General features: G+C 52.5%; 2 protein-coding genes across 7 annotated transcripts in view; one reads left to right on the top strand and one right to left on the bottom strand.

Moving 5' to 3' along the window:
• Positions 1 to 4,764, top strand: part of PDE4A (phosphodiesterase 4A) — a 40,314-nt gene extending 35,550 nt beyond the window's left edge. For all 5 annotated transcript variants that reach the window (XM_058728066.1, XM_058728065.1, XM_058728067.1 and 2 more), the window contains one exon: positions 2,162 to 4,764. In XM_058728066.1, the coding sequence (XP_058584049.1) occupies positions 2,162 to 2,851 (690 nt within the window). In that variant the 3' untranslated portion in view covers positions 2,852 to 4,764. The remainder of the gene's footprint in view (positions 1 to 2,161) is intronic.
• Positions 4,765 to 18,722: 13,958 nt separating this feature from the next.
• KEAP1 (kelch like ECH associated protein 1) lies at positions 18,723 to 27,345 on the bottom strand. Of its 2 annotated transcripts, none has more exons than XM_058728062.1 (6): positions 27,110 to 27,345; positions 24,212 to 24,897; positions 21,360 to 22,045; positions 20,073 to 20,278; positions 19,620 to 19,796; positions 18,723 to 19,459 (listed from the first exon to the last, which is right to left on the bottom strand). In XM_058728062.1, exons 2-6 carry the CDS (start codon positions 24,848 to 24,850, stop codon positions 19,293 to 19,295), a joined length of 1,875 nt encoding a protein of 624 aa, XP_058584045.1. In that variant the 5' UTR covers positions 24,851 to 24,897; positions 27,110 to 27,345; the 3' UTR covers positions 18,723 to 19,292. The 2 variants fall into 2 exon arrangements, with proteins under 2 accessions (XP_058584045.1, XP_058584044.1); XM_058728061.1 differs by lacking the exon at positions 27,110 to 27,345 and adding an exon at positions 26,727 to 27,085.
• Between the last annotated feature and the right edge of the window lie 341 nt (positions 27,346 to 27,686).

Genomic DNA, 27,686 nt, shown 5'->3' with positions numbered 1-27,686 from the left:
CTTCATTTTTGTTCTCTCTCTCTTTTTTTTTAGAGAGAGAGACGGTACAAGTGAGTGAGGGGCAGAGAAGAGAGAGAGAGAATCCCATGAGGGGCAGAGAGAGAGAGAGGGAGGGAGAGAGAGAGAGAGAAGCAGGGCTCACCTGGGGCTCCTGTGTTTGCCCAAAGCGGGGTTCCTGCTTGCCCAACGTGGGACTCAAACTCACTGACTGTGAAGCCATGACCTGAGCTGAATTCAAATGCTTAATGGCTGAGCCACCCAGACACCCCATTTTTATTCTCTCGCATGTAAGAAAAGTCCAGGGGCACCTGGGTGGTTCAGTCGGTTAAGCGTCCATCTTTGGGTCAGGTCATGACCTCATAGTTCACGGGTTCGAGCCCCACATCGGGCTCTCTGCTGCCAGCCAAGAGCCTGCTTCAGATCCTCTGTCCCCCTCGCTCTCTGCCCCTCCCCCACCCCTCTCAAAAATAAACATTTAAGAAAAAAAATTTTTTTTTTAATTTTTTTTTTCGACGTTTTTTATTTATTTTTGGGACAGAGAGAGACAGAGCATGAACGGGGGAGGGGCAGAGAGAGAGGGAGACACAGAATCGGAAACAGGCTCCAGGCTCCAAGCCGTCGGCCCAGAGCCTGACGCGGGGCTCGAACTCACGGACCGCGAGATCGTGACCTGGCTGAAGTCGGATGCTTAACCGACTGCGCCACCCAGGCGCCCCGAAAATTTTTTAATTAAAAAAAAAAAGTCGAGAGAAAGAATTTAGCTCCCTTTGGCTCCATGAAATAGTCAGGCACCTAAAGAGATTTCAGTGTTTCTCTTCTATCATCCGAAGCATGGGACCTTTGTCCCTAGAGATGCCTCTCATGGTCACGGATGCTGTTGAAACTCTAGCCATTCTGGCCACATCGTAAGGAGGAAACGTCTCTGCCAGCTGAAGCAGCACTCCTACCCCCTATGCCCATCCCAACCCAGATCTTCCATCTACATGTGGTCACATTGCCACCCTCTCTTTGCAAAGGAGGCTGGGAAATGTAGTTTTCACCTGTATTGGGGAAACATTGCCTCCACCAAGAAAAATTAAGATTTTCTTCTTCTTCTTTTTTTTTTTTTTTATGTTTTTATTTATTTTTGAGACAGAGACAGAGCATGAGCAGGGGAGGGGCAGAGAGAGAGGGAGACACAGAATCTGAAGCAGGCTCCAGGCTCCGGGCCATCAGCACAGAGCCTGATGCTGGGCTCAAATTCACGGAGTGTGAGATCGTGACCTGAGCTGAAGTTGGACGCTCAACCGACTGAACCACCCAGGCGCCCTCAAGATTTTGTTCATAAGAAAGAGGGAAGATAGTATCAGCGTTAGCCAATACTCTGCCATGGAATTATTTCTAGTTTTTCTTTGTTGCAGAAAATATCACTAGTAGTATCTGTGGTGTACCACAATGTTTTAAAACATTTTATTTCAATGTTTTAAGTTTATTTATTTATTTTGAGAGAGAGGGAGAAAGAGAGCATGAGCAGGGGACAGGCAGAGAGAGAGGAAGAGAGAAAGAGAATCCTGAGCAGGCTCTGCACTGTCAGCACGGAGCCTGACGCAGGGCTTGAACTCACAAACCTTACGGTCGTGGCCTGAGCCAAAACCAAGAGTTGGTCGCTTAAGCAACTGAGCCACCAGGCACCCCCACGGCTTTTTACAACTAATTCCTAACTGACAGATGTGTGGAAGTTTCCAGTATTTGCTTCCATGTCATATGTGATTCTTTTTGTCTTCCCCGTGCAAGAGTTTTTCCGGGTCGGATCTGGAGGAGCACGATTACTAGGTTAAATGCTGTCAGCGCCTTTTATTTTATTTATTTTTTTTTTTTCAACGTTTTTTATTTATTTTTGGGACAGAGAGAGACAGAGCATGAACGGGGGAGGGGCAGAGAGAGAGGGAGACACAGAATCGGAAACAGGCTCCAGGCTCCGAGCCATCAGCCCAGAGCCTGACGCGGGGCTCGAACTCACAGACCGCGAGATCGTGACCTGGCTGAAGTCGGACGCTTAACCGACTGCGCCACCCAGGCGCCCCACTGTCAGCGCCTTTTAGACTTTACTAGATCCCACAGCATGGCCCTACCATCCACAACAGCCGGCCACCTGTTGACGCCGGTGTCCCTTCTCTCCCAGGTGGGTTTCATCGACTATATCGTGCACCCGCTGTGGGAGACGTGGGCTGACCTGGTCCACCCGGACGCCCAGGAGATCCTGGACACGTTAGAGGACAACAGAGACTGGTACCACAGCGCCATTCGGCAGAGCCCATCACCGCCGCCTGAGGAGGAGCCCAGGGGGCCAGGCCACCCACCCCCACCCGATAAGTTCCAGTTCGAGCTGACGCTGGAAGAGGAAGATGAGGAGGAGGTGTCTACCGCCCCGGGTGCATTTACGGTGCGGGGATTGTCCGTGGCTCAGGATGCGTCCCCAGCTGAGGAACTCTTGGAGGTCGATGGCCAGGATATGCCCACGGAGGTGAAGGTACAGGAACCTTGCTGCACGCAGCAAGCAGACTCGGCCGGTAGTGTGGCTGTGGGCAAGGACAAGGCCACGTCCCCAGACGCATCTGTGGATGCCGTAGGCCGCAGCAGCCCCCTGGCCCTGTCTGCCGAGAGCCCCCTTCTGCCCGCCTTGAGGACCCCGCCCCCTCCAGAGGACACCCCGGGCCTCCCGGGCCTCCCCTCCACGGCGGCCGAGGCGGGGGCCCAAAAAGAGCATCAGGCTGCCAAGAGGGCGTGCAGTGCCTGCACAGGAACGTCCGGCGAGGACCCCCCCCCACTCCCAGCTCCTGGGGGGTGGGGGTCAGCTGGAGGCCCTACCTGAACCCCGGCCCCGACACCCTCCTGCTCTCCCCGGCTCCCTTCACCACCATTACCCCACGACCGCCTCCTCCACTGCCTCAAAGACTCTTGGGCCTCCAGAGAAAAAAGAAAACAGAAAAGTGGGGTTTTTTCTCTTTTCTTTTTTTCCTCTTTTCCCCCACCCCCACCCACGGGGCCTCTTTTTGGAGGTGGGGGCTGGGGAACCAGGGGCGGAGGTCCTGGAAGGGATTTTATTTTTGGAATTTTAATTGTTACATTTTTAGAAAAAGAAAAAAAAAAAAAAAACAGGATGAAACACAGCAACTGTAGATCTCCTGTTCCCGACTACCCCTTGTGTCCCATCTCCTGCCACCTCCCCCTGCCCCAGGCCCCAGGCTCAGTCTTCCAGCCTCCTAGGGCTCTTGGCCTGGGCCCAAGCAGGCATAACGCCTCCCTTCGGGGCTTTTCTTCTGAATTTTGGAGGGTCTCCGGAACCCAACCAGGAATAGCCATTCCGGGCGGGGGACTCAGGGGGTGCTGCCACCGTGGGAGGCCCCAGCTCCAGCCCCTCTCTGGCGCACTGCCCCCCCCCCCAGAAGTCTCCCGCCTCATTTTGCACAAACCTGGCAATACTAACCCGAGGGATAGGGACCTGGAGAGGGGAGCCGCGTGCTTTAAGATGTAGCAGAGGCGGGTATTGGAGGGACATTCACACCACCAACCTGGGGTCTGAGGTTTGAGGAGGGCCTGATCCCCCCCCTCCCCGCCCCTCCACCTGCCACCCTCTTCCCCTTCCACTTTGGGTTCCGTTTGAATTTTCTCCATTGGGGGGGGGGATGGCTCCGAACCACACCCCTCCTTCCAGCTGCTTCTCCTCTTGTTTCTGCCTTAATGATTCCCATGGCCATAGGAGAGGGGTTCGCAGTGGCCCCCATCCTGGGCACCCCCCCAGCATCCTCCTGACCTCCTTCACGACCCTTTGCCCTAGGAGGAAGCAATAACAATGTACACCCACATCCCCTTTCTGGGCAACCCTCTCCCACCCTGGCACCAAAGTCCTTTCTACTCTGTCCCCATCTGGCCACGCCCCTCCCCCCCCCTCCCCCGCCACACCCCTGAGCTATTCCTGCAGCAATACGACAGACAGATGCAAGGCCATTTTTCTCCAAGCCATGGGGGACTGTTTGGAAGGAAAGACCCCCTCTCCCCCTCTCCTTTCTGCCCTTTGGCCCAGTTCTGCAGCTGGGCAAGGCAGGGCCTCTCTCTCCTCCCCCCACCCCCCACTCTGAGCACACGGTACTGTAGCCCCCCCGGCTGCCCCAGCCTTCCATCTGTCTGTCCATCCCTGTGGGGAGTACCACCTGCTCCCACCCCCGTGATGCTGTACAGGGTTCATTTTTGTAGCGAAAGTAGTTTCTGTCCCAGCCAGTGACTGGAGTGGGACTTCTTTGGGTTTTCTTTCTTTTTTTTTTCTTCTCTCTCTCTCTCTCTTTTTTTTTTTTTTTTTGTACATACTGTAAGGTTGGTTTGTAAATTATTCTACAGAGGCAAAAAGGGAAAATACACTTGCCCTTCCCCAGCTGACCCAGCCAGGGGAAGGAGGAGGGGTGGGGGTCTCCCAGAGAGAGAGTCCCCATCCCCACTGTATTATACAAACTGTACCATAGACCCCGCAAGGGTGGGTTCAGTGCTGCCGTTTGATGGGAAGTCGTGTCATCTTGGGGGGTGAGGGCTGAGCAGAGCCTGCCCCTTGCCCTGTCCCCAGGTGTGACTGGTGAGATGGAACCCCACCCCCAATCAGGGCTCCTCTCCCCAGCGGGGGGCGCAGGGCCCCCTCAGCCGCTCTTGTGTTGTCCCCTCTGATCAATCAGTCGGTCCGTTGATCGATAATCAATCCTTCGATCTCGTCTCCAATTAAACCGAGGATTTCACTGATCTTCCTGGCTGATGTGACTTCCTTTCCCACCCTGGTTTTGGGAGGCGCGCCTCTCCTCACGGGCTGCCTGGGACGCGGATAAGGGGAGAGAGAGGCTCCATCCCTGACCCTCCCCAAGCGCTGAGGACCTGGATGGGGGTCCAGCAAGTGTGGCGGGAGGCAGCCCCCTGGCCTGGGCCAGGTGCTGGCTGGCTCAAGGACTTCAGGTTGTAAAGTGGAGGTTCAGACCAGTCTTTGGAGGCTAGGCGACCCAGGTAAACCCCACTTCTTGTACACAGCATATCTGACACAACTCTGGGCACTTCTGGAATCTCACAGTCATTCCTGGAAACCTCAGGGAGGGGGGGGCCTGATTGGTAGGGCGTCCATCATCGGGCTGCCAGGCCATGATAAAAGGTCTCTGGTCAAATTCTGCCGTGCAGATGTTAAACCTGATAAACAGCCACAAGAGACTTTACTTACCCTGTAAGTTCTATGAATTCCCAGCATCCTGGCCATTTTGGGATTGCAACCTTCACCTTCCATTAAAACAAAATCCAAAACAAACCTGAATATCTTTTTTTTTTTTTTAAGATTTTATTTATATACAGATTTTATATTTTTATGTAATCTCTACCCCCATAGTAGGGCTTGAACTCACCACCCTGGGATCAAGAGTCACATCTCTAAGACCAACTCAGCCACCTAAATGCCCCTAAAGATTTAAAATTTTTTTTTTAACGTTTATTTATTTTTGAGACAGAGAGAGACAGAGCGTGAACAGGGGGGAGGGGCAGAGAGAGAGGGAGACACAGAACCTGAAACAGGCTCCAGGCTCTGAGCTGTCAGCACAGAGCCTGACGCGGGGCTCAAACTCACAGACTGTGAGATCATGACCTGAGCCGAAGTTGGACGCTTAACTGACTGAGCCACCCAGGCGCCCCACCCCTAAAGATTTTAAAGTAACCTCTACACACAGTGTGGGGCTTGAACTCACAACCCTGAGATCAAGAGCCACAGGTTCTACTGACTAAGCCAGGCAGGTGCCCCCAAACCTGAATATCTTCAAGTCAGGGCTCTGTGTTGCTTGGAGCCTGTAAGCCTTATGGTCAGTATCAGGCAAGCCGAATCCTCCAAATTCACACAGGACTGGCTTGGACTTTAAGCTGCTTTGCTAAAGTGTTCATTCAAGGTTGGGGTGTGAGTGACTCAGATAGTTTAACCAATCCACATATTTGAATACTGTTAATTCCACTCAAGGGATCCCATTTTCCAACCTTTATCAGGCTAATTAACAAACCCTTGATTTCACCAATGTTTCTGACATTCATTATGCTGATGAGCAAAAAACTCCCAAGTGGTTAAAGATATGGATAGCAGAAGTGTTTGTGATTCAAGCTTTTGGTTTAGAATACTGGCTGCCTCTGGGGTGTAATAAATTAAGATACACATACACACTCAGTGCTTAAGTGCTTAAACCACAGGGGGATCAGTAGATGTATATATGCACAGCTTCCTTGGATCTAAGGAAAGGTTGACCTGCTTACTTTGTCATTCAGCTCTAGTTATCGGAGTCGTTTGGATCCCAGCTGTGGCTGGGTGACGTTGGGCATGATCTCTTTGACCTTCCGTTGTCTCATCTATAAAATGATCACAAAAATCCCCGTCAGTCTAGAGCAGGGCTGTGAAACTTTCTACGATGATGGGAATGTTCTGTCTGCTGTCCAACACAGTAGCCACTAGCCACGTGTGGCTATCCAGCCCTTGAAATGTGGCTACTGCAACTGACGAGGTGGGGTTTTCATTTTCCTTTACCTTAAGTAGCCACAAGTGGCCAGTGTCTATCATATGAGACACTGCAGTTCTGGAACTTAAGTGGGAGGGTGAATATATAGGATTTAGCGTGTAGAAAGGTTTGCCTGCTTCACTGCGGTTTAAAGATTTGCAGTATGTAGATATCCCGGCCCAGAAGAGTGGGGGGCAGCCTGGGCTCAGAGAGGAAAAGCAAAGCTGGAAAACTAGGTAGAAGTTTCCAGGGAATCTGAACCTTGTGCAAGAAGCAAAGGAGACACAGACATTTTCCCAAGGGTGTTTCAAAGGGAGGCAGAGTCGGGGAAAGGGTGTCGGGCTGAGGGTCGGGAGGCGGGTCAGGAGGCGATAGCACTAATCCCAGGTGGCAGGGGGAGGCCGATGAGACTTCTTTGCTCTGGACCTCAGTTTCCCCAAGTGCAGGCATGATGTCCCAAAGGCCTCCTCCGTTGGGACACTGTCACAGTCTGAGGATGTGGGTCAAAGGGCAGAGGTGGGCATGTGACCATCAGCTGGGCTCTTGAAAATCCTCGTGGTGGGGAGTTCATCTTTCCTCAGGCAAAGGTGACCAAGGGCAGTGGGGCACAGCAGCAAGGCCTTGTAATCTGAATAGGACAAGGGAGACCTGGGGAAGGGGCGGCGTCAGTTAAAGCTGACATCAGCCACTTGCAAGCTGCTTGGTCCGGCACAATGGCTCTGCCTCTTCCAGCCTTTAGAGGACTGCGCCCTGTGCTAAACTCATTAGGAGGGTTCTCTTATTGGCTCTCCGGCAGTCCTGGAGGTATACTATTACAGGCTCCCTTTTACAGATGAGGAAACTGAGGCCTGGAAGTGATCTCACCCTGTCGAGGAAATAAGGCAGAGACCTCACTTCACCTGTTGTCCGTTGTACAATGACAGCTGCCTGATAACGGCCTGATACTTTCATTATTATTGCTACTTTATTTTATTTTATTTTTTTTTAAGTCAGCTTTATCCCCAGTGTGGGGCTTGAACTCATGACCTGGAGATCAGGAGTTGTACGCTCTACTGACCAAGCCAGCCAGGTGCCCCTATTATTGCTACTTTAGTTCACCTGCACAAAATCCTGAGCTGGATGATAGTTCTCCCTCTTTCACAGAATAACAGGAAGCTCAAGTTAAAACGCTTATTTTTATTTTTAAAATGTATTTTTTTTTAAATGTTCATTTTTGTGAGAGAGAGAGTGTAAGCGGAGAGGGGTGGAGAGAGAGAGGGAGACAGCGGATCTAAAGCAGGCTCTGCGCTGACAGCACTGAGCCTGATGTGGGACTCAAACTGACAAACCATGAGATCGTGACCAGGCCCTCAACCGACTGAGTCACCCAGGTGCCCCTAAACTTACTTATTTATTCACTTTATTCATTTATCTGTTTACTTATTTAAACATTTTAAATGGTTGTTTATTTTGAGAGACAGCAAGAGCTCGTGCGGGCAAGAGCAGGAGAAGGGCAGAGAGAGACAGAATCCCAAGCAGGCTCCGCACCATCAGCGCAGAACCTGATGCAGGGCTCAAACTCACAAACTGAGCACAAAGCAGAAGTCAGAGGCTCAACTGACTGAGCCACTCAGGCACCTCTAAAGCTATTTAAGTAAGCACCGCACCCAATGTGGGGCTCAAACTCATGACCCGGAGATCAAGAGTCACATGCTCCACCGACTGAGACAGGTAGGTGCCCCTAAAATATTTGTTTTTTTAATCTACTTGGCAAATAATGAAAAGATGGACCATCCTGGTGTGGACAAAGCACTTTCATAGCTCATTAGTGTTGGTGGGAGTTGGCACATACAGCTTTCCAAGAGTGGTCTGACAATATTTATTAAAAACATAACTGCATGCATTTTGACTCAGCCATTGCAATTTTTAAAGTACTTATCCTAAAGAGACATTTGGACAAAAACCTACAGATGAAGGCATAAAATGCCCATTCTAGTATTGGTCAGAATAGTGAAGAACTATTATTAAAAATATCCAACATTAGAGCATCATTAAATTATGCTTCATCTGTACAGTAGAAGAATATGCAGCCATTAAAAACAACGAGGTGGGAGGGGCGCCTGGGTGGCTCAGTCGGTTAAGCGTCGGACTTGGGCTTAGGCCAAGATCTCACGGTCCTTGAGTTTGAGCCTGGCGTCAGGCTCTGTGCTGACAGCTCAGAGCCTGGAGCCTGCTTTGAATTCTCTCTCTCTCTCTCTCTCTCTCTCTCTCTCTCTGCACCTCTCCCATTTGCGCTCTCGCTCTCAAAAATAAAACATTAAAAAAAATTAAAAACAATGAGGTGGGGAAAACCAATGAGGAGCGTTTAAATTTATTGAAATGACAACATGTTTATACTGAGAAGAGCCGATTTCAAAATGTTCTGCATTGTATGATCCTACTAAAAGAGGATCTACTAGAAAAGGCAGTTCGTCCACCAAAATATTAATGATGTCTCCAGTGGTAGGATTAAGAGAGATCTGTATTTTCTGTTCTGTAGTCTTCGATATTTTCTGACTTTTAGCAGTGAGCAGGTATTAATTTTATAATCAAGGGGAAGCCTATTTTATAATCAGGGTAAGGAAATACCGGTATTTGTTATCTGGCAGGCACAAAAGCACGGTAGATAAGCACGCAGACTCTGAATTCAGCCTGCCTGGATTCTAGTTCCCACATCTCCAGTTAATGACCTGGTTAGTCAAGGAAGCAGGTAACTTCCTCGCTCTGTGCCTCCGTTTCCCCCTCGCTGTAAAATGCAGGTAATAACTGCGCGGATAATAACTCGGATTACTATGTGCCAGGCATTGCTTGTTTTACGTAAATTGTCGCACTGAATTCTCACAACAGCCCTGTTATAAATGGGTCACAGGCGGGGAAGGAGGCGGGACTGGGAGCTCCCCGCCCCCAAGCGCCTCCTGGAGTGGCGCTGGGGAGAGACAGCGGGATTAGAAAGGCACGCACGCGCAGACCGAGTGGAAGGCGGGGCGAGGACACGCGGGGGATTCCCCCCTGTGCTATTGGCTGTCGTGGTTGTCATTAGCCGAGAAGGCCGCCAATGAGGGGCGCGGCCGCTTCGCCTGGGGAGCCGGAGGGCTGAGCGAGCGGAGGCTCTCGGGCGGCTGCAGGTGCGACGAACCCCGAGGAGGGTGAGGGGACCTGGCGTCACTCCCTGAAAGTGACTCCAGCGTCGTTTCCACTTAAGGGGACCCCAGTGTCATCCTCCTTTCCTAAGAGTACCCTGGCGTCATTTCCCCCTTCCCTAGGGGGCTCCTAGACTTCGACCCTTTTTCCTTTTTTTTCTTTAATTTTTTGGTAACCTTTATTTTTGAGAGACAAAGACAGAGCATGCGCGGGGGAGGGGCAGAGAGAAAGGGAGACACAGAATCCGAGGCAGGCTCCAGGCTCCGAGCTGTCAGCCCAGAGCCAGGTGCGGGGCTCGAACCCACGAATCGTGAGGGCATGACCTGAACCGTCAGATCATGACCTGAGCCTAAGTCAGACGCTTAACTGACTGAGCCACCCAGGTGCCCCGACCCTTTTTCCTGAGCGCGATCCCTAAGACGTGCCCTCTACCGGAGGAAGACGCCGGGGTCCTCCCTCCTCCTTCCTGAGGGGGGCGCCAGAGCCATTCCCACTTCCTTAGGTGGACCCCGCTTCGTCAGCCCTTCCTTAGGGGACGCAGGTGTCAGTCCCCTTCCCTTCGGCGGGGCCCCGGCATCGTCTTTCCCGAGGGATCTAGGCTCATCCCTCCTTCCTGAGGGGGTCCCCTCTCATGTCATTCCCTCCTCCCCAAGTGTCCCCAGTGTTCCTTGCCGAGAAGGGGCCTGGCGCTGCGCCCCCTTGGCTGAGGGCTTCCTGTCACCCACCCCCGCCCCCCGCAGCCGGATGGAGCGTCGCCCCCCTTTGCAATTTGCGCAGACCCAAGGCTGGGGTGTCCCGCCCGGTGCGGACCGCGAAGCTCCGCCCCCAGCCGGAGACAGGGGGAAGGCAAGACCTAGCGCCCCCTCAAAGTGTGTGCCTGTTGGGGGGTGGGGGGACACCAGCTGACACAGGAACTTACCCTGTCACCTGAGAAATTGTGTTAGGAACTGGGGCTGTTTCTCCTAAAATGGGAGCCGCAGGAAGGATCAGTGCCCTGAAATATTTATCAATATTTCAACATCAGTATTGCTGCCGTGGTCAGCAGGACCTTACGGAGTCATTGGATATGCGTGGGACTGTCACCTGGAAGAGGGACTACTTAGGGTCCATGAAGTCTCAAGAGATCTGATGGTAAGGTTAGAAGGGGAGGTCAAAAGGGCTTCCCTGGGTGGAGCTGAAATCCCAAAAGGCGGAGCGCACCGAGCTGGCCAAATCCGCAGGCTGGAAGGCCTGGCCTTTCAGTCCCATTCAGCCCCGTGAAGATTCCTTGTCCGTCCACTGGCGATCAAGAATTGTCTAGTCGATATTCCAATGGGTGTGCGCCGCCTATACGTGCCAGTGCATCGGTGGAGGAAGAATGGAAGGATTCTGAACAGAGGCCTTGGGGACTTCCGCAAGCGACTCTTGCCTCAGGGTTCATTAAGGAACAGTCTGTCTGTGTCCCGCTGCCTCGGTGACTATAGGCTGCAGGAGGGCAGAAACTGCTCCTAGTTGTCTCTACACAGTGCCTGGAACATGGTGGGCACAGAAGTGCTTGCTGTCCCTGCCCTAACCCCTCACTTGGTGAATCCTTAGAGGGACTGAGAGATGACCAGGGAGGGAAGGCACGCAGTGCAGATGATGTCAGCACAGAGCCAGGTGCGGGGCTGAGACTCAACCCCCCCCCCCCCCCCCCCCCCCCCCCGCCATGGCTGAGACTCAAACACCAGCTCCTTGGCTCACCTTCTTCGTCTTTCCTGACGGTGAAGCTACCAGCAAGTGAAGACAAAGAGGCAGCAGAAGTCAGCCTGGGGCGGTTCGGTTTAAAATTTCCCACTAAACGGGGCGCCTGGGTGGCTCAGTCGGTGAAGCGTCGGATTTTGGCTCAGGTCATGATCTCGCGGTTCGTGAGTTTGAGCCCCGCATGGCCTGGAGCCTGTTTCGGATTCTGTGTCTCCCCCTCTCTCTGCCCCTCCCCTGCTCATACTCTGTCTCTCTCTCTCTCTCAAAAATAAAGAAACAGTAAAAAATTTAAAATTTCCCACCAAAGTTGTCTGAATCAGCTGATTGAATCTCTGGGAGGATCCTGGAATATGTAGTCTGAAAAATGTTCCTGAGTGCCCTGTTTAAAATGTGGCCTGATAAAAGCAAAGTCATGACCTTAAGGTCTGGATGGGGTGCTGGGGCTCACAGGAGGGAGAGTTCTTTATATAGGGGGAGCTTTGGATGCCTTTGCAAATTGTGTTCCGTTTCTTATAAATATAATTTGCCCAGGAGTTTTGAAGAATGCTAATTAAAAAAAAAAAATAGGGGGCACCTGGGTGGCTCAGTCGGTTAAGCGTCCGACTCTGGCTCAGGTCATGATCTCACGGTGGGTTTGAGCCCCAGGTCTGGCTCTGTGCTGACAGCTCAGAGCCTGGAGCCTGCTTCGGATTCTGTCTCCGTCTCTCTGCCGTCCCCCCTCCGGCCCCCCCACTCTCTCCCTCAAATATAAATAAATATTAAAAAAATAAGAGTAATAAAAATAAAGATAAAAAGCAGGAACAATAAAGATAAAAAGTAAATCAGGTAATTCTACACCCTGGGCTCCACGAATCTTTTCTACCTCTCCTTCCTGGAAATAGTTCCTTTTTTGTCTGAAGCCCACAAGAGGGCGCTGCATTCCTTTTAGCCCACACCTCCCGCATCAGCCCAGATATGGTTGATCAGGAGCCGGATCCGGCCTGAGGGTTGTGGGGAGCTGCAAAAGCATGACAAAATAAGGCAGATGGGTTGGTGGAAGCCCCGATTTTTCACAGGTAACAAGAGCCAGTGAGGAATTTTAAGGTATGCAGGTAAAGTGCTCCGAGGTCCTGAAACGTTACCATTATCGTGCCGACTTTGACCACCTTGATAATTCTGAGTGGTGTTAAGCTGAGTAATTAATCAGGTTTCCAGTGCTTCCCTCATTCCTATCAGTGATACTACATTTATTGTGCTCTTACTGGGTGCCAGGTGCTACGCACTGTTGGTACCCCCATTTTACAGATGAGGGAAGCCAGGCACAGAAAGGACTTGCACTAAGTGCCAGATATGGGTCTCGAGCCTAGTCTGTGGATTCTAGGGTATTCTTCCCCCCCCCCCACCTTGCATTCTATCTTCTGCAATATTTATGTCCACTAATATTTTAAAACCAGAACGCACGCCCAAGGGAGAAGATATTCACTGCGTTGAAGGCACGTTGTATTGCACAAAGCAAGGGACTCTAACATCCAGAACAACAGTGCCCTTCACAGAACTAACATCGTCCACTTGACCGCGAGTGGGAAGTTATCTGCTTACTGTCCCTATGGATCCTTCCTCTTTCGCCTTCATCTTTGATATGGCCTTCTAGACCGAGAATTCCCCTCAGCTTGTAAACATGCTGTCTTCTGAATCTCAAAAACAAAACCCCACACCGTCCCGGAATGCTTTGGTTCTCTCTCGCTTTCATCCAGTCTTTTTTCTGCCTCTTCTCACCCAGGTGTCTCGAAAGAGATCTTCTCTTCCCCAGCTTCCTTCGCCAGTTCAGTGCTGCCTTCTCAGCAACAGGACCAGTTCCAAGGAGGCGTCCCATAAACACTTACTGAAGGAATCTATTGCTTTACCTTCACAAATCGACCAAAGTGGTTCTCAGCAAGATTACTTTCCAGTCCACAAACCCAGGGGGCATTTGAAGGGTTCTATCTTTCTCAACTTCTTTGCCTTTCTTTCTTTCCTTTTTTCTTTTTCTTTCTCTTTCTTTCTTCCTCTTTCTTTTCTTTTCTTCCTTCCTTCTTTTTTTCTTTCCTTCCTTTTTTCTTTCTTTCCTTCTTTCTTTTTCTCTCTTCCTTTTTCTTTCTTTCCTTTCTTTCTTTTTCTTTCTTTCTTTCTTTCTTTCTTTCTTTCTTTCTTTCTTTCTTTCTTTCCTCCTTTCAGAGAGCACTCTTGTGCACATGAGCAGGGAAGGGACAGAGAGAGAGAATCTTAAGCAAGCTCCACACCCAGCGTGGAGCCTGATGCATTGCTCGATCCCATGACCCTGGGATCATGACCTGAGCTGAAATCAAGAGTAAGACGCTCTGAGCCACGCAGGTCCACCCCCACCTTTGCATTTCACAGCGTTGTTCCTTAAATCTTTTTGTGCTCAATTTTTTCTCCACTTAGCTTATGTGATGTTGCATTTTTGTTAGTTTTCCTCATGACTTCCTGCTGCTGTTATGTTTCTTGGAGCTTCTCTTCCATTAACTCTTTAATGTTTCTTGGAATGTGCCTTTAACCTGTTGTTCTTGTTATAATGGTTTTTTTTTTGAGAGAGAGACAGAGACAGAGACAGAGCATGAGTGGGGGAGGGACAGAGAGAGACACACACAGAATCCGAAGCAGGCTCCAGGCTCTGACCTGTCAGCACAGAGCACGACACGGGGCTCAGACTCATGGGCCACGAGATCATGACCTGAGCCGAAGTCGGACGCTTAACTGATTGAACTGCTCAGGTGCCCCCATTGTTCTACACCAGTATGTGTTGCAGTGTGGTCCCTGGACAACAGCATCAGCATCAACTGGGCATTTGTCAGAAATGCAATTTCTTGGGATGCAATTGAATGAGAGACTTCTGGAAAATCCAACACCCATTTATGATTTAAAAACAACAACAACAATGTAGCAAACTGGATATAGAAGAGAGTTTCCTGAACTTGATAAAAGTTCCAGCAAAAGTTAAGGTACAGATTACAGAACATCTTTTGGCAAACATCAGATTTACTAGTGGCGGATTAGAAGCGGCCCTCTTATTATTAGGAAGAAGACAGGGTGCATGGCTGGTTCAGACAGAGGAGTGTGTTACTCTTGATCTCTGGGTCATGAGTTTGAGCCCCACATTGGGTGTAGAGATTACTTAAATAAAACTTTTTTTAAAAAAGGAATAAGACAATTATCCCCACTATTACCACAACTAACCAACATTTCACAGATGGTCTTAGCTACTGGTATAAGGCAAGAAAAAGAAATGAGTGGTATAACTATTGGAAAGGTGACATTACACTGTTATTGTTTGCAGGTGATTTAGTTACCGGCTTTTAAAAAAAAAAAAAAAAAAACTAGAAAGAGGGAGGTAGAAGATCAATATACCAACAACTTTCCCATATGCCAGAAATACCAATTTTAAAGGATCAAAGAGTAAAGATCTCACTGACAACAGCAACCAGACCTATAAAACTCCCAAGAAAAAACCCTTTGTGGAGTAAGTATAAAACTTTCCTGTGGACAGGAAAGAAAAATTCCCTAAATAGATAAATCAAGTTCATGAATTGAGAGACCTAATGTTGTAAAAATGTTCTTTCTCCCCAACTCAATAATTTGAATGCAACCCAATTAAAATTCTGATTTTTCGTTGAATTTCATTCATCACAGGAATAAATAATGCAATAACAGAATAGCTCAGGTTTTTTTTTTAATAGAAAAAGGGAGAAAGGAGTTATTCTATATATTAAGACACGTTATAAAACTGTAGTAATTAAAATGAAGTTGATGCAAAAATGGATATTTAGGTAAAACAGCAAAGAGTCAATAAAACAGAAGAGAGGTCCCCATGCACTTATGAGAATGTTCTATATGATTGGGATAGCATTTCAAAACTATGCCTAAAGAAGTAATGAGTCAAGAAATTGTTTGAAAAATAAATGGTTGAACAGCAGTAGCTATCCGTACCAAAAAAAAAAAAAAAAAAAATCCCACTAAATTCCTACTTGATACCATTCATACCAACAATTCCTGTTGGATTTAAAAATAGTACAAAAACAAAACAATAATATCGGAGGGAAAAATATTACCAAAATTTCTTAATTTCTCTATTATTCAGGATTCTTGATTTTAGCAGAACCAACAAAAACAAAGTCTGGTTAACTAAGGCAGAAACAATTTATGGGTAGGAAGCTGCAGAAAATGGTGAGAACCAAAAGTCCTTCTTAAATACGACACAAAATGGGAGAAACACCGAGAGTGATACATTTGTGTGAAATTTATAAAGAGCTTCTAGAAACAGTAAGGATAGGGTTTGTTACCACCATTTTGGAGGACGATCTGGCAGCATCTAAGGAAAGCTGTGCTTAGCCTACAATCTAGTAAGTTCCACCTCTTAGCCCCCTGGAGAAATATACACATTTGTGCCCAAGGAGACATGGTTAAGAGTGGGCATTTCGTCCTTACCTGTAATTCTGAGAAATGAAAAGACCTAAACATCTGTCAGTAGTGGAAGAGATAAAACACAACATGGGTAGCTGGTAAAAGGAATGTGTGTGACATCGCACATGGAAAGATCTAGAAGTCTGAGGAGGAAAAGCAAGTTGCAGAATAATACAGGCAACATTGTGCCACTTTTGTAAGGAAACACAGAACATTACTTACTGCATTGTGTGTGTGTGTGCGTGTGTGTGTTTAATTTAGAGGGGGCTAGAATGGAGAGATAGTAATATTTCAGCTCAATCTATAATGCTCTAATTTTTTAAAGCTAATACTTAGGTATTTAACAAAGAGAAATGAACATGGCCCACAGGGCCCCATCTGACACCATGTTCCTACTCCCTCTCAGAGCTTCATCCAGACTTGCTTCCCAGTGCCTCAGGACCTTTGCACATGATGTTTCCTCTGTCCAGAATCTTGCCCCTCCTTTCTCCACCTAGTTGACGCTATCAGTTCCTTTGGATTTCTGTGGGAAAGCCAACTGCTGCTCAACAATGCTTTCTCAGGGCCTCTGACCTAGGTCGAGCTCCTGGCTTTCAGAAAGCTTACCTTTGAGCTTAATTACATACGTATTTTGTGATTATGAACTCTAGCTCTAGGAGAAAGAGGCAGTGTCATGTTTGTTTCTTACTGTGTCTGAACACCTCACTTCACATCTGGTAGAGTAGCCATTCGAGAACTGGTTGGAAGCGTTAAAGCCTAAAGGCTAGAAAAATAGGACTGTGTACTTTCCTAAAACAGTTGTTATCTTGAGGCCTCAAAGCTGACACACCCCAAAACACTGTCACTTCCCTTCTGGAACTGCGGCCTCCTCAAAGGTTCCCTACCTCTGGCTGCTTAAGGTTGAAGCCACCCAGGAGCATTCGTAATTCTCCGCCCTTCTTATCTAATCAGTCTCTCCACCAGTAGAGTCGACTTCTCTCCACTCCCACGACCTAATCCAAACTGCCATCCTGTCTCACCAGGCTAATGCAGTAGCTGCTTGGCCTTCCCCGGTGCGCTCCAGGTCCCGGCCACGTCCACGCAGCTTCCAGAGCCGTCGACGTTCAAATGCAAACCTCACCGTGACCCTCAGCTGCCTGCCACTTAGCACGGTTTTAACGTTGCTTCCGCAGCCTCTGGCTTACCTGGAGAGTTGGCCCGGTTTCCTGGGGACTGAGGCGTCCTGGGACGCCAGGCTTTCAGTGTTCAGACCGGGAATGTCCTGGGCAAACCGGAACGAGTTGGAGGCCCTGCTCCACTGCTAGGCTATCATCTCCATGAGGGCGGGAATCGTTTGGGGCCTGTTCACTACCGTTGCCCCAGTGCCCGGCACAGCAAGGTCTTTTTTGAATGGCTGTTTTTGCGGAGTTTGAAAGGGAACGTAAATACTTACCTTTGTTGGGCCAGCAAGCTTACACAGGGCCTGTTGCCCAGTAGGTGTCCCAAGTACCATTTTTGCGGGTAAGAAACTGCACCTGACTGCTTGATTCCCGAATTGCTTTACTGAATCAGCTAAACCTGACCTCCAGAGCGGGGAGGAGACGCCACTCTGGGACAGGCCGTGTGGCTTCTGGCCACTGAACTACATGCAAATTCCCCTGGACTCTAGATTCGATCACTGTTTCCAGAACCACCGATCTACACACTGACCCCCACGGGACCCCCTTCTATCCCTTCTCACGATCACAGTGGCAGAGCTGCCCGAACCACTCTACCACTGAGTGGCCACATGACCTCGGGCAAGTCGCTTCTCGGAACCTCGATCTGTGAAGAATTCAGGCTTGCCCTTCCTAGAACCCAGCACTCTCGAGCATCAAATCATGTGTAGAAACACTCTGCCAATGCTAAGAGGTTATCCAGATGTTACATTTGCAACTTCTAGTTCTCCCCCATCCACTCAGTGCAGCCAACGTAGACTTGTTTTCTGCTTCCAGGAAGCGGCCCAGCCAAGACAGCCTTCAGGTGAACTGAGTGAATGAAGCTGAACAGATGGGCAGTTAGGCTTTCCCTGGAAGGGAAGGAATCAAATGTTTCCTGGCTCAGCTACTTGGGAGAGCCTATGAAATTCCTCATAGTTGAGGTCATACTTCCTTCCCTCTTTGCTCCACTCTCCCAGCACAAAGAGAGTTAATCGGCTTAAGAGATCCAGGCCAGGGACGCCTGGGTGGCTCAGTTGGTTGAACGTCCAACTCTTGATTTCGGCTCAGGTCGTGATCCCAGAGTCGTGAGATCAAGCCCTTCGTTGGGCTCTGCACCAAGCGTGGAGCCCGCTTAAGATTCTGTCTCCCTCTTCCCTGCTTGCATGCTCTAAATTGAAAAATAAATAAATAAAAGAGATAGAGAGAGAGAGAGAGAGAGAGAGAGAGAGAGAGAGAGAGAGAGACACAGATCCTGGCCATATAATGCCTTCACAGGAATTGTTTAGAAGAGACCAGGCTATATGGAGCCTAAGAACATTCCCAAGAACCCCTTTGTCTTCTTAATACCCAGGCGCCAAAACAAAAGGCTCAGTCTGTGTGACTGAAGCACATAAGAATGACTGGATAGATTTTCAGTGACCTGGAAGGCATGTTGGGATGGTTTGCCTTACAATAGAGCTCCAGGGAGCCCTAAGAGAGGTGTCAAGGAGCTGGGTCATTGTCTTCAAAGCAGCCAAAAGTGACAAAGTGAGCCCTGTGTGGCTTGTCTACTGGGAGAAAGATGCCCTACATGTCAAGTAGATGGGCAGAGATAACGGGCTGCTTTCAAATTCAAAGTCGAAATCAAAGACTTTGGATACATCTCAGAAGACTTCTTTCTGTCCCCAGGTTCGAGACCTCCAGCTGAGAGCCCGGGTGGAAGACACTAGTTAGTTTGTTCTTTATTTTCATTGGAAAGTTATATGGTTACTTATCAACAAAATTGACTGTCCAGGGCAGAGATATCCAGTGGTTTCTATGTACAGGACCATCCCTGGGGTCCACACCTCTGCAGAGGCCTCACCCCTCGAGGCCTCAGTCAGCTCCTTCCCAGGCCTCCAGGAACCAATCACAAAGACACAAGGAACAAAAACGGGCCCGACCTCGGCACCTGCTTTCACCCCAAGGGGAGGTGGTGGCTGCTGGTATGGGCCGCGGGCCTATTCTCAGGGAGTGGGTGCAGGGGCCTCTCTCCTGGGAGCCTGCCCTCATGCCTCCCCTGCCCAGAAAGGCTCTCTTGGACATTCCTGGGACTACTCTGACAGGCTCGTGGGTCCCACTCTGGCCTTCTCTTCTCTCTACTTGTCATTTTAACACCGAGGCATCTCAGCCTTCCATCTTGGAGGATAAGCATTTGCTCTGGTGCCTTTTCTTTTGTCCCTGTTTTTGTACAAAAACAACAATACTCTCAATCGGACCGTTTTTTTGCCCAAGAAACAAAAGTGGCTCAACAGGTACAGTTCTGCTGGTCGATCTGCTTTCGGCAGGGTTCCATGGTGACGGCGACACCCACCCCGCTCCGGCCGGATGTCATGTGGGTCACCTCGCTCCAGGTGTCGGTGTCTGGGTCATAACACTCTACACTGTCCAGGAACGTGTGACCGTCGTAGCCTCCTGCAGGGACAGCAGAGGACACAATCACCCCCTCTGAGGGCAGGGGAAAGAAAGAGGGGGAAGGACCCACAAGAAGCCTTCCTGCTGGGATGTGAGCCCACCCCCAAAAGACGGGGCTAATCAGTTCTCTCCACCCAGGTTTCCGCCCCCAGGGCCTCACCCAGAACGTAGATTCTTCCCTGGTGCACAGTAATCCCCAGGGCGCTTCGCCGATGCTTCATGGGAGCTACAAAAGTCCACGTTTCTGTCTCCACATCATAGCGCTCCACGCTGTTCAGCTGGTCCTGACCATCGTAGCCCCCCGCAGCATAGATACAGTTGTGCAAGACACAGACTCCTAAACCGTACCATGCAGAGAGGGTGACTCCGGGGCCTGGCACTGGGGGCCTAGCCACCACCTTCTTGGGGGCGCCCTCCCCTCTCCCCTCTCCCGGGAGACCCTTTAGAAACAAAGCCGCAAGAGAAGAGCTTGGACTCGGTCAGAATCTAGCTCTTCTGTGTGTGCCACAGGGTTTAAGATCAAAACAGGAAGCCTTCCCCAGGCCTGGCCGAGTTTCATTCTCAGGAGCGGGAGGGTGTCCCTCCACCGTCCCCTCCCGCAGCCCCCACCCACCTGCCCCACTTCGGATGGTGTTCATGGGTGCGATCATCCGCCACTCGTTTCTCTCTGGGTAGTAACACTCGGCTGAGTTGAGGCGGTTTGTGCCATCAAAGCCCCCAACGGCATAGAGCAAACGGTTGAGGACAGCCACTCCCACCCCGATCCTTCGAGTCAGCATTGGGGCCACCAGGTGCCACTCGTCCCGCTCTGGCTCATACCTGCAAAGGAAGGACAGCGACAAAGGCAGTCGTAGCTGACCTCGGGGGAACACGTACTGTGACCCGATATTCTGCCAGTTCTGTAGGCACTCGAGCTCTTTCATCCTTCTAGCTATTCTGAGGGAAACTGAGGCTCACGGCCCTCATCTGTTCAAGGTTACGCGTACGTGCGGTGCATGCCGGTGGCCACGCCCTGCCCCGCGGCCAGGCCCCGTGCTGTTATGTGTCATCCCACCCAAACCGCACCCAGCCTGTTGGGCAGGTGGTCCCCGTTGCCGTTGCCATCTCCCGTCACCTCCGGGTGACAAGATGGAAGCACAGAGGGATGATACGGCATGTCCAGGGTCGCCAAGGACATGGCGCTGGGGTTTGACCCAGCCTTCTAAGACACCAGAATCCTAACTCTAGCACCTAGGCTACCACGCAGGATGGTTTTTGCCCAAGTGTGGGGCTTACTTAAAATTCCCATTGCCCAGCCTCACTCCGAGCCCACCACCGATGCCAGGTCTCCAGCAGTGGGCTAGGGAGTGTTTTAACAAGTGCTCCAGGGGAGAACTGTATCCTGGATCACACTTCTGCAAGAGGAGAGGGCAGAGGACTGGCTGTGCAAAAGCAGAAAGACCAAAATACTCAGCTTCTAAACGCAGGGTCACCATGCAGTTGTGCAGGTTGTGCACTGTACAAGGGTACCATATCCCAGGGGCACCTTCCGCACAGAACACCTCGTGCATCTGTTTATTATGGCCATTTTGAGGCAGGTGGCAGCGAGGTGTCATGGTTTCATAAAATTAGCATTTTACAGTAACTTCAAAATCATAGAACTCTTTCCAGACCCGCAGAAGAAGAGTTGTCTGGGTTTGTGACAGCCCTGTAGGCAATTCCCGGGCCCGGACACATCATCCAAGGTCCCTGACCCTACATCTCCCAGGAATGTAGCTTCACCTGGAGGCGTCCACTCCCTGAAGGTAGGGCACAGAGAGACAGGCACTCGACAACAGGGGAAGTCTCCACATCCCAACAGGTTGGGACCCGGTAGCAATGGGACCCTCAGCGTCCACCCCCTCCGGGCCCTGCCGCTCACCTCTCCACACTGTTGTGGTGGATGCAGCCATGGGAGCCACCCACGGCATAGATGTGCCCGTCGATGACCCCAACCCCAATCCGATTGCGTGGCACGCTCATGGGGGCACAGGGTGACCACTGGTTGGTCATGGGGTTATAGCAGTCCAGGGCGCTGGAGTCGGTGTTGCCGTCGGGCGAGTTGTTCCGGCCACCCACGGCGTACAGCAGCCCGCCCACGACGCAGCCCGCCAGGCCACTGCGAGGCACCTGCAGGTCCGCCAGTCGGAGCCAAGTGCCATCGCTGGGGTTGTAGGCCTCCAGGTAGCTGAGCGACTGGCGGAAGTAGCCGCCGGCGGTGTAGATGAGCCGGCCCACTTTGGGCGCCCGACAGGGCATCACCTGCGTGGGCTTGTGCAAGGTCAGCTCCTGGAAGATCTTGACCAGGTAGTCCTTGCAGCGGGAGTCCGCCTGCAAGATCTCGCACTTCTGCAGCTGCAGCTGTAGGAAGCGGGGTGTCAGCGAGTGGCATCGCACGGCCCTGAGCAGCGCCTGCACGTAGAACCGCCGCTGCTCGCAGTCGTACTTGACCCAGTTGATGCAGGCGTGGAAGACCTCGGACTCGCAGCGCACGTTCAGGTCGTCTCGGCTGATGAGAGTCACCAGCTGGCAGTGGGACAGGTTGAAGAACTCCTCTTGCTTGGCCACCTGCAGAGGGCATTACGGTGACAGGCTGACTCCCGCGTGCCGCTCCCCTGAGCCCGCCACGGCGGCGCGATCGGGGGTGGGGGGGGGGGGACGCGTCTCTCAACCTGCCTCGGACAGTCTCAGTTGCCAGTTTGGTAAAACGGGGATTTGAACGGTATCAACTTCACAGGTCGCGAAGATTAAACGAGCTGGTGCCACACACGCCAGGCGTACAGGACGTAGGCACTCGGGTAAACGGGCAAAGAGACGATGTACCACGTACCTTTTTGTTTCATTTTGCGCGTGACCTACAAGGTTACCCGTTTGTTGTCTTTTTTAAACAACCTTACTTTTTCTTTGCTTTTCAAGTTTCTTTTTTTATTTTAAGAGAGACAGACAGTGCAAGTGGGGGAGGGGCAGAGAGGGAGAAGGAGACAGAGAATCCCGAGCAGGCTCAACACTGTCCGCGCAGAGCCCGACGCGGGGCTCGAACTCACGAAACCGTGAGATCGTGACCTGAGCTGAAACCACGAGTCAGCCGCTTGACCGACCGAGCCATCCAGGCACCTCCAACCTTACTTTTTCAAAAGGGTAGATTGGCTAAAAAGGAAAAAGTAGCAGCGCTAGAATGTTCTAGAAAAGTGTAGGCCCTAAAGAAGAAGGCTGAGCTACAATATGGCCCACTACTTTCTAAGTAGGTGACTTGGGCAAATACCTGAAACGCTGCGGGCCTTGGTTTTCTTCCTCTGTAAAGGGGGTTTGTGTTAGCAGCTACCTCACAGCCAGGCGAGGTAGCCAACTATATAGTAGGGTAGACAGGGCCCGAGGCAAGTATTTCTTGTCAGGTACCAGTCTATAAAAGCAATTTCAGTCAGCCCACATCAGCAGGCCACCAATGCTCTGGTAGGTACCCCAAGCCCATGCAATCCCTTTAAAGAAACATTATGCAAGCCTGTCGGAAAGCCCTGCTCACAGACCGCCTTTCTGGAAGCCATAGGCCCTAGGACCAGTGCCAGAGGTCCGCAGGGCATCTGGTCAACCCCACATGTGTGGTAGAAGGGAGAACATCTGTCCCTTAAGGGGAGAAATGGAAACCAGGGCACCATCTACCCCGGCTGATCCTAGCCCCTGGAGGAGGGCTTTGAACATTTCCAGGAAGAAGGGGCGCCTGGGTGGCTCAGTTGGTTGAGCCTCCGACTTCGGCTCAGGTCATGACTCACAGTGTGTGAGTTCGAGCCCTGCATCAGGCTCTGTCCTGACGGCTCAGAGCCTGGAGCCTGCTTTGGATTCTGTGTCTCCCTCTCTCTCTGCCCCTCCCCTGCTCACACTCTGTCTCTCTCTCAAAATAAATAAATATTAAAAAATTTTAGAGAGAAAGAAAGAAGAGAGAGAGAGAGAGAGAGAGAAAGAAAGAAAGAAAGAAAGAAAGAAAGAAAGAAAGAAAGAAAGAAAGGAAGAAAGAAAGGAAGAAAGAAAGGAAATTTTCAGGAAGGCACTCTAAACTACGGGACTCTCCAAGGCTTGGGACCTAGGGGTGGTACTTCCTCTTAAGAGAGTTGAGAAAATCCAACGCTTTGAAGAATGGAAATCACTTAGAACCCGGGTTGGCCCAGCCAGGGCTCAACAAACACTTATGATTATCATCATCCCAAGGGCACAGCCACCAGTGGGTGCCACCCAAGAATTTGGGCTCATCACTGTGATTTTAGAAGGAATCTGTCATTTTATGCTCACAACTTCCTCCACTCAAAAACGAAAATGAAACCAAGAACAGTGTAAGGACGACACTGCGTCGACCAAAGAAAACTCGTCTAAGGGTCACATCTGAGGTAGGCAGCATGTCACGGGTGTTCCATAAAGATCTGCTGACGGCCTGAAGCATCGGGCCCTGCTCCGCGCACCCCAGGGCTGAGCTGCTGTCATGTTCCCTGCTTGGGAACGAGCTTCATGGGTCCATCTTCGTGGGTCACTGCCTTCTCTTGACCCCGGAGAAGTCAGTGACCCACGAAGATGGACCCATGAAGCGCTCGCCTTCCTCGGCTGTTTCCCAGAGTCACCCCAGATGTGTAGACTAGGACCCCAGAACCCTGTTTTTCTCCAGCTCCCTGATCTGACCCTTGTCCATCCGTCGCTGGTCCTTCCGATACCGCCCCCAAGCCCTGCCTTACGCCTCCCCCCACCACTCACCTCTCCGAAGTGCATGTAGATGTACTCGCGGGCTCGCTGGTGCAGCTCGGCACAGCCGATCTGTTCGGCGAAGTTGGCAATGCCAATGGCGTTGCTGGGGTCCAGCTGCTGCACCAGGAAGTCGCTGCAGGCGCGGACGACACTGTCGATCTGGTACATGACGGCGCCGTTCATCACGTGGAGCACGCACTTCTCACCCATGGAGATGGAGGCCGTGTAGGCAAACTCAATTAGGCGCTCCATGACCTTGGGGTGGATGCCCTCAATGGACACCACCTCCATACCCTGCTCCCGCAGCCCGTTGGTGAACATGGCCTTGAAGACAGGGCTAGATGAGGCCAGCACCACCTTGTGAGCCATGAACTGGGCGGCCGGCGCGTCCTCGTATTTGACCTGCAGTGTGACATCACACAGCTGCTGGCTGAGCCGCAGCTCGTTCATGATGCCAAAGGCCTGCTTGGTGTGGTCCTCTAGCGTGTAGCTGAAGGTGCGGTTGCCGTGCTGGGAGGGCGTCACCTCGGCTTTGCACTCGGTGGAGGCGTACATCACCGCGTCCCCTGCCCCCTCGGGGCGCTGTGACCTCAGGGGAAGGAATCGGGTGCGGGCCCCAGCCCCGCTAGGCCTCGGTTCCGGCTGCATGGGGTTCCAGGTGACAAGGGACAACACCACCACGGGCACTCAGAGGCCTGGAGGAGGGAGAGCACAGGGCTGGGGCAGGGCCTGGGGTCGGGCCTCCTTTTATAAGATAAAGCGACTCCTAGACCAGTTTTCCTTCCCAAGCCCAGGTGAAGCAACGTCCGTTTGTGCTAACTGCCACATGGCCCCACCAGCCCAGGATTCCATCTTAAAAACACGGGTCAGATGATGTCCCTCCCTTGCTCAGAATCCCCCCACAACTCCCCATGGCACAAAGGGTAAAACCAAACTTTTCAATGGCCTCGTAAGCCCTACACAGTCAGCCTCCGCCCACCTCTCCCCTTGGCTCACTCTGTTCCAGCTTCCCTTCCCTTCCTAGATAGAGCATGTCTATTTTTTTTAATATTTATTTTTGAAAGAAAGAGAGAGAAAAAGCATGAGCGGTGGAGGGGCAGAGAGGGGGTGGACAGAGGATACAAGCAGGCTCTGTGCTGACAGCAGAGAGCCCGACACGGGGCTTGAACCCATGGACAGTGAGATCATGACCTGAGCCAAAGTCAGTCAGATAGAGCGTGTCTAGCTCCTTCTTTCATTCTCCTCACCAACATTTACTGAGTATCTACTGTGTGCCAGGTGCTGTTCTAAGCACTGGAAACACAGCAGTGAGAAAGGGGCATAAACTGTGCCCCCCCTGGAGATGATGAGGGATGGGCCATAAGTAAAATAAGCAAGAGTTGAGTATAAATTATGGTTATTTAAAAAAAAAAAAAAAAGACAACAGCACTGTGATAGTGTGACTTGGGGCAGTTACTTTAAATCACGTAGTCCAGGGCTCTGTTAGAGCTGAGACCAGAAGGATGTACACACCAAAGGGATGTTCCAGGCAGAGGGAAGGGCAAGGGCAAAGGCTCAGAGGCAGAATGAGAGAGACAATCTGGGGACTCGGAGGAGTGTAATGAGAGCTACTGACGACTGACTAAAGGGAAGGTTTCCCATGAAACCTGTGGAGTCTGGAGGGCCGGGCCACGAGCTGCCCTTTTGAAAGGTCCTTCAGGGAGAAGCCGGGGAAATCTGCAAGAGGCTCCCCAGGTTCTCCATTTATCTTTCCCGGGCTCCGCGCACAGTCATCTCCTTCCTGTTTTATTTCCACCGCAGCACTTGTCAGAAACCGAAATGAGCTCCGAGCTCCGAGGCTTGCTCTGACGGATGGCCCAAGCCCCGGGCCCTCAGCCCCAGCGCTTCAGAAGGCAGGGAGCCCTGCGTAGGTCACGGTGGTGCCCACCCTCTCGTGTGCCTCCCCCACGGCCTGCCCGGGGCCTGGCACTGCTCAGGGGTCAGTAAGCGAGTGGCTGGCTGACTGCCCGCTTCACTGTGCCTGCCAGAGCACCCTCCTCCACCGGGGCCCAGGGCGCCGCTTGACCGCCTCTCCCCGGCTGAGGCCCCTGCCCTGCCTCCTGCTCTTTGGCCAGTCGGTCAGCGGTGCCCCTTGGACACTGGACACTTCCCCCCACGAAGCAGATAAGTGGGGGGGACTGCGCATGCCCTGCCTGAGCCGCCACCGAGGCCTGGAGAAGGGAGGAAGTGACCCCCGCCGCAGCCTTTCGACTGCCGACCCCAGGGCGCAAACCAAGCTCCCCAACGCGCCGCGCTCCCCGGCACCCGGTCCGAGGGGCACTCCCTGGGCCTCTCGCCCGGCTTGCGTAGCTCCCGGGCCACCCCTCGAGTCGCGCCGTCCAACAAAAGGCCAGGACTCGAGCCGCGCCCTCCGCGGGGCCGCGGGAACCCCAAGGCGACCGGGCCCGCGGCGCCCTGTCCCCCGACCCCCGGGGCCCTCCCGGCCCGCGGCGCCCGCAGCCCGGGCGCAGGCCGCCTCACTCACCCCGCCATGGCCGCGCTCGAGCTCCGCCTCCGTCGCCCAGGCCCGGGCGCCTCCATCGCTGCGCGCCGGGGGGAGGCGCGGAGCGCGCGCAGGTCACCATGACTAAGCAGAGCCGGGCGCCGGCCGTGTCAGAATAAAAGTCCCCGCGGCCCCGGGGCCTCGGGCGGCGGGGACGGCAGAGGGGCCGTTCTCCCCGCCCCCGCTCCCGCGGGCGTTGGCGGAGCAGCGCAGCCCCAGCGCGGCGACCACTACGCCCGTCACTACGGCGCGGCGCACCCGGCCGCGTGGTCGGAGCCGCCGTGAATCAGCCCCGGGTTCGAGGCCCGGAGCGCCCCTGCCTGCACCGGAGATCGGTGGACAGCCCTCCCGGCCGGCGCGCTCACCTCGGCCCCCGCGTAGCCTCGTAGCTCTCGCCGCGAGGTGGGGATGCCCGGGGCGCCGCGGCGGCTCCGGGCACAGTGGTGCCACCCGCGCGTAGAGCTTCCGGGAAACCCGAGGGTCCGGGGCCCGGCCGGGGCGGCTCCCGCCTAACTTTCGCTGTGGGGGGCCTGAGGGCGCCTCCGCTGTCGGGGGACCTTGGCTCCGGGGCCGCAAGGCCAGCGGGGTCTTGGACGTCGGGTGGGGGGCGGCCTCGGGAAGGCCTGGAAGGAGGCGGGGAGAGGGCGGGGAGGGCGCGGCGGGGAAGGAGCCGAGATTCCCCGCCCTTCCCGCAGGTGCCCGGCGCCCCGGAGCGAGGAGCGAGGAGCGGGCGAGGGCGAGGGTACACGGCCGGGCGGGCGCGGTCCGTCCCCGCTTCGCACGGTCCCTTCCATCCGTCCGATTCGGTCGTCTCAGCTGCGCGGGGCTGCTCTGCCCGACCCGCTCTGCTCTCGCGAGCCCCACAAAACCCAGGCCTCACGGTCCAGCGGCCGCAGGATCCTGCTAGAATTATTTACCTAGTTGGCTTTTCCTTGCCTTTAT

This window comes from Neofelis nebulosa, chromosome 4 (genome assembly GCF_028018385.1).
Source record: "Neofelis nebulosa isolate mNeoNeb1 chromosome 4, mNeoNeb1.pri, whole genome shotgun sequence".
Taxonomy (NCBI): domain Eukaryota; kingdom Metazoa; phylum Chordata; class Mammalia; order Carnivora; family Felidae; genus Neofelis; species Neofelis nebulosa.
Note: the sequence above shows the minus strand (reverse complement) of the source record. Positions and strands in the feature narration are given on the sequence as shown.